The 11,060-nt window shown below is 42.4% G+C and overlaps 1 protein-coding gene across 5 annotated transcripts in view; it reads left to right on the top strand.

Moving 5' to 3' along the window:
• Positions 1–358: 358 nt before the first annotated feature.
• LOC114054127 (cell death activator CIDE-A-like) overlaps positions 359–11,060 on the top strand; it is a 26,637-nt gene continuing 15,935 nt past the window's right edge. Inside the window, exons 1-2 of one of the 5 annotated variants that reach the window (XM_027877268.1) lie at positions 380–466; positions 7,045–7,141. Coding sequence is in view for 1 of the 5 variants with exons in the window: in XM_027877266.1 (XP_027733067.1) it covers positions 429–466 (38 nt within the window). In the remaining 4 variants the exon portion in view is untranslated. Of the gene's footprint in view, positions 467–550; positions 611–769; positions 981–7,044; positions 7,142–11,060 lie in introns of those variants that run through there. The other 4 variants (XM_027877269.1, XM_027877266.1, XM_027877271.1 and 1 more) reach the window with 4 other exon arrangements.

Below are 11,060 nucleotides of genomic sequence, written 5' to 3'. Positions count from 1 at the left end.
CTGCTCCAAAAACGAGCGCCTTCTTCATTAATTAGGTTTTGTCTTTGACACTCCAGAGATGCAGAAACAACACTTAATAAATGTTTGTTAAATGAATGAACAAAGTAATTGATCAATCAGAAAGTCCGCTTCCGCAGCCCTAGAGACAGCCTGCTTGAGGCCGAGAAGCCAGGGTCCGCGTTTCCCCCTCTCCCCTCCCTGTCTCCCCGCACCGTTACCTTTCCCAATCCCTGGTGTCCTCAAGCTCTGCTGGGCCATAGCTCCGGCGGGCCGCGGCGGGGCGTGGCCAGGACTGGGGTGGGGGCGGGGGCGTGGACCGGCGGCGGGAGCATTAAGTAGGGGCAGGGGCGGGGGCTGAAGGTGGCACGTAGTCAGTTGCGCCACCTGCCCACTCTGCCTTGGAGCTCCACAACAAAGGTCACCACGCTATGGACACCGCCAGGGACTATGCCGAAACGCTGATAAGGTTGGTTCGCAGCGCATCTCCACGACCACCCAGTCGCAGGAAGGGGGTCTCGGGTTCACTCCCACTCCAGCCGGGCTTGCCCTAGCCTCCCGTTCCCTGCGGGCTCCGCGCTCTTCGAGTCCAGTCCCAATCTGGAGCCTTGCGGTGCGTGCCCCATCCGCGTCCCGCCGGCAGCACCTTGCCCAAGTAGGAACAGAGCCAGGACAGCTGTTTGCTTGCTTTCCTCCCCTTCTCGCCCCCACAACGCAGAAAGCCCAAGGGCTTTGACTCCTGCCCGGCTAGGCGTTACTCGTCCGTTGTTGTTCTATGGGGCGGCAGCCCTCGCGTCTTCCGCCGCTTTACCCTCAATGTCTAAAGGCTGACTCGGGCTGCAGTCTAGGTGTGCCTAGCCGGGAAGTGTGCGAGCACCCGTACTCCATCCACCTGCTGGTGCTGCTGCCTCACGCAGGGTTCCTCTGAACAGCGCAGAGGCTTCTAGCTGGTCGCTGCTGCACCGCCGGTCTGTGTGTGCACGGTGGGTGGAGAGTGCCCGTTAGAGTTTGCTCTCAAGGTCAAGGGATCTGGGAATTTGGAAGCGGCAGGAAAGGAAAATGAGGCAAGGGAGTTTTCCAACTTAGCCTGCTAGGGCTTCCAGGTGCCAGGAATTTAATGGAAATGCGGGTGTTTAGGGGTCCTGGCATTGGAAATATATGAGAAGCTGCTTGCCTAGAGGATTGCATTTGTATGAGAAAAGTTCAAGATTTCTCAAGGAGTTTATGTTACCCACCAAGGAGAGGCTGAGACAGTGTCTCATGGGGGCGGGAGACTAGTAGGACAGTTGCCATTCTGAGACCCTCTGGAACCAGGAAGATGCCTCTCCAGAGCTACTTGAATGAAGATAATTGCTATTTCGAGCCCCGTTGGCCCTTGGTGTTCAGCATCAGAAGGAGATGTGTTGTGATTTAGGCGGGAATTTTATCAAATGGGTGAGGAGGAGGAAGCATGTGATCTCAGAATCTTGAGAGTTGGAACGGATCTCAGAAACCAGTAGGAGCTTTGCTTCACTGAAACACAGTTTTAAAAGTAACAGGGAGCTTAAGAGACCACAGGATTTAGATCTGGAAGGGAATCTTGGCAATCATCTAGCCCAACTTTCTCATTTTCTAGATGAAGAAATGGAGGTCCAGAGATGTTAACTAAACAATCCAACATCCTACCCATAGAAGGATCTCCTCTACAGCATCTCTGATAGATGGCCATCCAGCTTTTGTACATCTACAGTGATATCTACAGCTAGGTGGGGCAGTGGATAGAGTTCTGGCCCCGGAGTCAGGAGAATCTGAGTTCAAATCCAACCTCTGATACTAGTGATGTGACCCGGGGTCACTTTATTAAGTCACTTAATCCTGTTTGCCTCAGTTCCTCATCTGTACAATGAGCTGGAGAAGGAAATAGCAAACCACTCCAGTATCTCCACCAAGAACACCCCAAATGGAGTCATGGAGAGTCAGACATGACTGAAGTGACTCAACAACCAATGGTGACACCCCTGAACCCTGTAATCTCTCTTCTAGCTAATTCTAGCTAGCTAATGTAAAAGCTAGCCTTCCTTCAGTATTGCTTTTGGGTCTGCCTCTATTGCAGAAATTACTTTTCATCTGTTTCTTGAAAGGTTTCAGTGATCATATCTTGTCTATGACTGTCTTTGGAGGTAATGCCTTTAAAAGGTCTTCACATCCATGAAAATCACTGATGAGCTATTAGAATATACATTTAAAGTGAGGAGTTTCTTTGGAGTTGTCCTTTTTTCTGATTTGTCTCCTTCCTCTTCCTCCCACCCTCATTTTTAGCACTCTGAAATGACTCTGTATTTTGTAGTTACTTATCTGTGCAGGTTTCACCCTTCCCCAGTAAACTCCGTGAAGACAAGGACTGTTTCATTTTTGGCTTTATATCCCCATTGTGAAGCACTGTGCTTTGTATATATAGGTACTTAATGAATTCAATTGCCTCATGAAATAGTGAGTTTCCGTAACTGAATAACTTTAAGCAGAAAGTAGATGAAGACTTGGAGGATTGAAAGGGATTTCATAAATGGTTCATTGAACTAAATTAACTCTGGAGTAGGTTAGTTCAGGATAGTAGAATAAATCTTGGACTAGGAACTGTTTGTTTAGTCTTTTTTTTTTTATTATTTGTGTCTTCATGACCCTATTTAGGGTTTTCTTGGCAGAGATACTGGAGTGGTTTGCCATTTTCTTCACTAGCTCATTTCTTAAAGATGATAAAATTGAGGCAAACAGGGTTGAGTGACTTGCCCAGAGTCACATGTCTAGTCACTATTTGAGGCCAGATTTGAACTCAGGCAGATGAGTTTTGCTGACTCCAGGCAGGGCCCCTCTATCCACTGAACCACCTAGGTACCTTGAATTGAGAATTAGGAAATCTTGATTTTGCCAAATCTACCAGAAACTGCCATTGAGCAAGCAGTAGGTCATGACTAAACAGAGGTTCATGAAAACCAAACAGAGGTCATGACTAACATGATCTCCAGTATAATTAGGCAACTTCCTTCAAGACCTTGAGTTATTTTGCCTTCCTAGTAAAATCTCTACCCTCTTTTACCTCTCTTCTACCATGATTCCTTCCATTTCCTTATACCTTGACTACTCTGATACAGCCACAGGGCTGCTGGAGCCTCACTCACTCATCTCTTCCCAAGGGCAGAGACCAGATAGATTATTTTCCTTGTTGTTCAGTTGCATCTAACTCTTTGTGACCCCATTTGGGGTTTTCTTGGCAAAGGTACTGGAGTGTTTTGCCATTTCCTTCTCCAGCTCATTTTACAGATGAGGAAATTGAGGCAAATAGGGTTAAGTGACTTGCCTGGGGTCACACAGCTCAAAAGTGTCTGAGGCCACATTTGAACTCAGGAAGATGATCCTTTCTAACTCCAGGTCCAGCTCTCTATCCACTGTGCCACCTGTCTCTGAACAGGTTCTAGTTGTGACTTTATCTTAAACAAGCTATGTAGCCTGGGAAAAGTTACTTTTTTATGGACCTCCATTTATTGGTGTGTAGAATTAGGAGTTGGACTATATGATGTGTAAGTTTCCACCTAGATCTAACAGCTCAGTCATAAGCAGCTAGCATTTATTAAGTACCTGCTATGCCTTAGCACTATACTAAGTTCTACAGATACAACAAAAGGCAAAAAACAGCCCCTGTTCTCAAGGAGTTCACAGCAGGGAGATGGCATGCAAACAACTATGAACAAACAAGATACAGATAGGATAAATTGAGTATAGTCTGAGAGGGAAGACATTAAGATTAAGGAGGACCAGGAAAGTTTTTTTGAAGAAGGTAGGACTTTAGCTGAGACTTGAAGGAAGCCTTAGGAGGTGGAGTTTTGGAGGGAGAGCATACCAGGCATGGAGGACAGCCAGTGAAAACAGTCTGACTTGGGAGATGAAAGAGTGGGTTTTTTAAGAAACAAAAAGAAGGCCATTATCCCTAGATCTCAAAGTACATGGAGGGAAATAAGGTATATGAAGACTGAGTGATTGGAAGGGGTCATTTATATCAGTCATGTAAGGTTTTAAGAGCTAAACAGAAGATTTTATGTTTGGTCCTGGAGGTAATAGGGAGCCAATGAAGTTTATTGTGTGAAAGGGGCTTTACTTGGTCAGAACTATACTTTAGGAAGATTAATTTGACAGCTGAGTGGAGGAAGGACACTTGTGGCAGGGAGACCAACCAGCAGACTATTGCATTATTTTTTTAAAAATATTTTATTTTTTCCCCAATTACATGTTAAAACAATTTTTAAACTTTTTTTAAGTTTTGAGTTCCAAATTCTATCCCTCTCTCCCTTCCTGCCCTCCCCCCTCCCTGAGATGGCAAGCAATCCGATGTAGATTATACATGTTCAATCATATTGCAATAGGTCAGGCATTAGGTGATGAAGACCTGCAACAGAGTTGGTAGTTGTCAGAGAAGAGAAGAGGACATATGTGAGGGATGTTTTTGTTGTGCAGTTATTTTCAGTCATGTCTGACTTTGTGCCTCCATTTGAGGTTTTCTTGACAAAGATTCTGGAGTGGTTTGCCATTTCCTTCTCCAGCTCATTTTTTACAGATGAGGAAACAGAGGCAAACAGGGTTAAGTGACTTGCCCAGGGTCACACAGGCCAGCTTTGAACTCAGGAAGATGAGTTTTCCTGATTCCCGGCCTTATACACTATCCATTGTGCCACCTAGCTGTCCCTATATGAGATGCTACTAAGGTAGAAATAACAAACATGTTTCTAATCTTGTGGTAACTACAAGAAAACACACTATTGCTTGGCAAATCCAAGTCTAGAAATGACTAGTTTCCACATCAGTAAATACTTGATAAATACTTATTAAGCATACCGTGGGAGTGAATAGAATCTATGTTGCTTTTGAGAAGTACTGGTTTCCACACTTCAATTCAATATACATTTACTAGGCATCTACTGCATACAAAGCACTCCATCAGGTTCTGGGCATTCAGAGACAGAAATGAAACAGCTCCTGCCTTCAAGACAATCTAATTACCTAGGATCTATCAGATTTCTCTTCTTGTAGCAAGCTAAAGGAAAGAAGGGAGGTATTGAATTCACTCTGGATTTCCCAGCCAAGATTCATGTTTCCACTGACCATCCTAAAGATTGGACACCCTACATTTAGGAAGATGTATCTAAAAATGTTATACATTTGTAGATACAGGCTGGTTCTTTATATGTGGGATATATACAGGGAACAATGATGGGAACTCCTAATGTAAGTTGAAGACTAAATCAAAGCTGCAGAAAGCAGTCTTGCTTTTGACCATTTAAAAGTAATCTAAGAAGGTTAAAAATGTTAGTCCCCTAGCTAAGTGGAGCAGGACAGTGAAGTATAAGGAATGTGCTGTACGTTAGTTGGCTTGATTGAATAAGTCTTATTACAGAAAAGCTTAAGGAAGTTTCTGAAATTCCAAGAACACTTAGGTATTCCTGCTGAGCTTGGCACACCCTAAGGAATGAGTTAGTACCAGTTTATTATAGCCAAACTATAGCTATGGTTATTAGAAAAGTTACCCTCCACCTTCCCCAATCTGCATTGGGAAGGAAACAATTTCCTGATGACTTCTTGGAAGAGAAGACAAAGCATTTCATTCTTATGGATAGAAATAGCAAAGCTAAAGATCAAGTGTACGTAGTTGCAGTGGGAAGTGAAATTTGAATGTGTGTTCAATATGGTGTCCTTGATAGACATCTTATCAATTATCAGCATTACTTAGAACTTCAATCACTTACCTTAAAATTTTCTTAGTAAGGAACTCATGCGTTTTAATTTTTACACATATATGTATACATACAGTATGTATTATAGGTGTATATTTAGTTACTCACATATGTTATGTGTATATATGCATTTATGTTTATATAGAGAGCAAAACTATATAGATAGATATCTAGGTATAGCTAGCTAGCTATCTATAGATAGATGGATAGATAGATAAATAGATATGCAGCTAGGTGGTATAGTGGAATGCCAGATCTGGAGTCATGATGGTTATTTTTCTGAGTTCAGATCTGGCTGGAACTCCTCAAATCCATTCTAAAACATAGATCTTACTCATTCCCATACTCAAAAACCTCTCTATTGCCTCAAAGGCAAAACAATCAATTAACAAACATTAGGCACCTATCACATCCCAGATACCAGCTATGTGGAGTCAGGGATACAGACAAAAAAAGAACCTGTCCCTAAATCAAGGACCTTAACCAGGGAAGTTCCATAGACACATAAGTATACACAAAATGCATACAGGGTAAATACAAGATAATTTAGTTGGGGCAAGTACCGGTAGCTGGGAGGCGGGTATCAGGAAAAGCCTCCCGTAGGAGGTAGTGATTGGGCTGGACAGTTGAAGGAAGTTAAGGATTCTAAGAGCCAGAGGTGAGGAAGGAATACCTGCCAGGTGTGAGGGGAAAACCTGTGTCAAGCCTCAAACACAGGAGATGGAACAGCACATAGGCCCATTTGGCAAGACAATAGAATACGGAAAGCACAGTAGTGTGTAATAGATCTGGAAAGACAGGCCAGAGCCAAATTGTACAAGGTTTCAAAAGCCAAGGCAATCAGTTTGTACTCGATCCTAATGGCAGTAGGGAGCCACTGGAGTTTATTGGGGAGGATGTGACACAGTTACATGTATTCTTTAGTAATGTTGCTTTGCCAGCTGTATTCAAGGGATAGATTGAGAGGTAGAGCAACCAATAAGGAAGCAATTTCAATAGTCCAAATGAGAGATGATGGGGCCCTGGACCTGAGTGGTTGCCATGTGGGAGGGGGGAGGGAGGGAGAGAAAGAGAGAGAATGAGAATATGTTATGGAGGTTGAATTGATAAAACTTAGCAACCGATTTGGATTTGTGAGGGAGAGTGAGTAGTGTCAGTTGCTAACTTTGATTGGAAGGATGGTAGTTCCCTCGACAGAAACGAAATTTCAGAAGAGAGGTGAGTTTCATAATGAATTGTGTTTGGGATGTGTTGAGTTTGAATGGCCTGTTTTGATTTTTTTTTTCAGTTCAAAATGTCCAATAAGCAGTCAATGAAACAGAATTGGAACAGAGGAGTTAGAGACCTGGGCTTAATATAGAGACCTGGGAGGCATCTGCATAGAGGTAATTGAACCTGTGGGAGCTGGCAGCCTGAGGAGAGAAGCAAGTCCCAGAACAAAGCCTTGGGGTATATTCACAAAAAGGCGGCAGGATATGAATGATGATCTCACAAAAATTCAATTGAGACAGAGTGGCCCAACAGGTACAAGGGGAACCAAGAGAAAACAGTGTTACAAAAATCCAGCGAGAAGAGAGAATATGCAGGAGGAAATGCCAAGTGTTACGGAGTTCAAGAAGAATGAGGATTAAGAAAAAGACATAAAATAGAAAACTCCTTCTTCTGGCATTTAAGGCCTTCTGTTGCCTGACTCCGATCTCTTTCCAGCCTTGTTTCATATGGCTCACTTACATGCACTCTGTGTTCTTGACTGAGAACCTGGATGACTAGCTGCCTCTATCCCCTATGCCTAGAATACATACCTTCCTCATTGTCTTCTGCAACTCTTCTCTTTCAAAGATCAAATCTCCCTCTCTCCCCCTTTCCTCATTCTTTCTCTTTCTTGGAGTATTTCCTGATTCTTTCAGTTGTTGGAGCTCACAATTTTCAAAATTGTCTTTTATTTACTTATCTCTGTACTTACTGTTTCTTCCTCCATTAGAATGTAACCTCCCAGAGAGCAGGCACTTTGTCTCATCTAAATGTTGCATCTTTTCCAGCACCTAACCGAGTACCCTCTCTAAAACTGAGGTTTAATAAATGTTTAACTAAACTAATACACAAATAAGTCAACTGGGAAAGATACAAGGTTTAGATAAGATGCCCTCAGGGAGTTAACTTTCTACTCGGAGGATAAGCTAGATAACTATAAAAATACAATATTCTGTGCTAAGTGCATTGGATAGGTACAAAGCCCCTAAGCTATGTGTGATCTGGGATGAGAAGGGACTATTACTGACTAGAAGGAAGAAGCCTTTATGGAGAAGATTGTGTTTGAGTTTAACTTTGAACATCTAAGGTAAATAGGATTTTAGCAGACAAGTGAGGCATCCCAGGTATAAGGGGACAGTTTGAGCAAGGACACATTGGCAGCAGAGCCTAGAACTTGCTCAGCAGAGACAGTGCCTTTATTTGGCTGAAAAACAGAGAGTGTAAAAGGGAGAAGCAGGAAATAACAGTGAAAAGGGAGGGCGGTGCCCGATTGTGAAAGAACCTGAATGCCAGGCAGAAGAGTTTGACCTTTATCCTGGAGGCAATAGGGAGCCACTTCAGATTTTTAAGGGTCAGAAGATATGGGCAGATCTAGAAATAAACATCAGTTAGTCTCAGCAGTTGGATGAAGAGTGTTCTAGAGGTGAGAAAGGGAGAGAAGGATGTGTTAGACTGTTGTCATATTCTAGTTAGAGGATAAATAGTTCCTCTGCTAGGGTGGTTTCAATGAAACTAGAGAAGAGGGGTCAGACAGGATAGGGCTCAAGACTGGACTTGTAATTTCATTTCTTTTTTTTTCTTTTGGTGAGGAAATTGGGGTCAAGTACCTTGCCCAGGATCACACAGCTACTAAGTATCATATATGCGAGGTCAGATTTGAACTCAGGTCCTCCTGACTCCAAGACTGGAGCTCTATCCACTGTGCCACCTAGCTGCCCCAATTTCATTTCTATAGAGAACCTCCTCTTTCCAACTTCTGGTCTTAAGGAGCTGCCTAGAACACAGAGAGATTAACTTGGCCAAGGTCATGCAGAGAAGATGGGTCAGATGCAAGAAAAATAATTTTATTAGAAATAATGAGAACTCACATTTCAATAGCTCTTTAAGGCTTATGAACTATGTCTTTCCCAAGCCTGTAATATAGAAAACATTATCTCCATTTTCTAGATCAGGAACTTAAAGCCCAGAAAGGAAAATGTGTGCCCACTGTTTCACAGCTTTTTTCACAGCTGTTAGAGCTGGAATTTCAACCCAGGCTTTTTGACTCCAAGTTATTACTATTGTACCATGGTCCTCCTAGGTAGAGGAGGTGATGGAGAAGGCAGACTCAAAGTCTAGAGCTAAAACAAATAAACAAACAAAAAGCATCTATTGAAGACAAAGAAAAGAAACAAGCATTTATTAAGCACCTACTATGTGCCAGGCACTGTGCTTTGTGCTTTACAACAGCCCTGGGAGATAGGTACCATTGTTATCTCAATTTTACAGTTGAGAAATTATAAGCAGAGGGTGAGTGACTTGTCCAGGATCACACAGCTGGTGAGTGTCTGAAAGGAATTTGAATTTGGTTCTTCCTGATTCCTTCACTATGCCACCTAGCTGTCTCAAAGTAAGAAGGCATTGGCATGTTAGAAACATTGATACAAGAGTATGTACACTACCTGCAGTGGGGCTACCTCCAGTCATCTTGATCTATCTCTGACCACTGCACCCAGATGACTCCAGATGGGAAAGTGAGGCTGGTGACCTTGCACTGCCCTCCCTCACTTAAATCCAATTCACTTGCAAGTCATGGCATCATCTGCCTGATGTCATGGTCCTCTTTGAGAATGAAGGACAAACAACAACAACCTGCAAGTATCCCCAGCACCATTACTTGTTCAACTCTGTAAAGTTACTTAGTAAGGAAGTAATTACAATGTAAATGATAGTAATGCCAGGTTATAAAACTTCAAGGGATACTGAAATGTTCCTCCATGAAAACAGTCTAGTTAGAATATGAATAATACATTTACATTTGATTCTACAAATTGTTCTGCCCCACCCCAAGAGTCACATGTTCACATTTGATCAACTCTTCAAAGCAGTGGTGAGGAAGAAAAATAGCCAGAATTCCCTTATTCCTGAGGATGAAACGTAGGGACAGAAAGTCTTAAGTAGATTTTCAGAGATGGTTCTCTTGGTTAGATCTGTGGGAATCCAGTTGTGATAGGTATTGGATGAGGAGCATGGAAAGGACCTAAATTATAGAATCCACTTAAACCAACTAGATCATTAGCTGAAGGTAGAAGTAGGGTAGAAGGTAATTTTTTTGCTACTTCTTTGTAGATGATAAAGGTATGTTTCCTCCCTAGTTCATTGTATCTAGCAAGTGCTCAAAATTGGTTGGTCAAAGCGTTTGCCAATCCTGCTATCAATACCATGCTGGGCTAATTTAATCTAATTTAATAATCTCTGAATGACTAACATTTTATCAGGCTAAAGTAGAAATTTTGTTTTGGTCTGTTTTCACTAATTTATAATTTCAATTTTGAACCATGCTTAGCAAGTTATCCATCTGTAAAAGCTAATATGGTCAAGAACTACATAAACTAGCCCCATTAAAAAAGATTAAATTAAGCATTAATTAAGTAGTCATTATTGGTATTATTTTAGTTAAATATTAAGACCAGAAGCAGTACCATCCCAGATCATTATCTTTAAAATAGGTCATCACTAAATGTTGACAACAAAATATTTCTGCAGGAATGTTAAAGGATCCCCTTAATTTCAGTTCAAGTCTATCTCTCTGAAGCTGTATTGTATCTCTCTGAAGCCAACTGTGGGTAGAATGTAGCTAGCACTTTAGCACCTGGGTGTGGTGGAATATGCCTGTGATACTTGTTAATGGGAAGGCTGAGACTGACACATCTCTTGAGTTCAGGGGTTCTAAGCTGCAGTGGGCTATGCTGATTGGGTGTCCACACTAAGTTCAGCATTGGAACAGGGGCCACCAAGTTGCCTAAGGAGGGATGAATTAGCTCAGGTTGGAAAACAGAACCTGCCAAAGCTCTGAAACTTTTCAGAATGGGGCTAGCCTCCAAATGGACTCTGCACTTCGTGTTTGGGTAATAAAGGGAGACCTAGTCTCAAAAAGAATGTGGCATAGTGAAATGAAAACTAGATTTAGAATCAGAGCTTAGGTCCAAATCCTGGCATTGGAACTTGTTCCCTATGTAACCTGGAGAAAGTCATTTAATCACTTGGGGCCTCAGTTCCCTCATTGACAAAATG

The sequence above is a fragment of the Vombatus ursinus genome, unplaced genomic scaffold (genome assembly GCF_900497805.2).
Source record: "Vombatus ursinus unplaced genomic scaffold, bare-nosed wombat genome assembly UNPS02014812.1, whole genome shotgun sequence".
Classification (NCBI taxonomy): Eukaryota; Metazoa; Chordata; class Mammalia; order Diprotodontia; family Vombatidae; genus Vombatus; species Vombatus ursinus.
The sequence above is the reverse complement of the archived record's forward strand: the minus strand, read 5'-3'. Positions and strand labels throughout refer to the sequence as shown.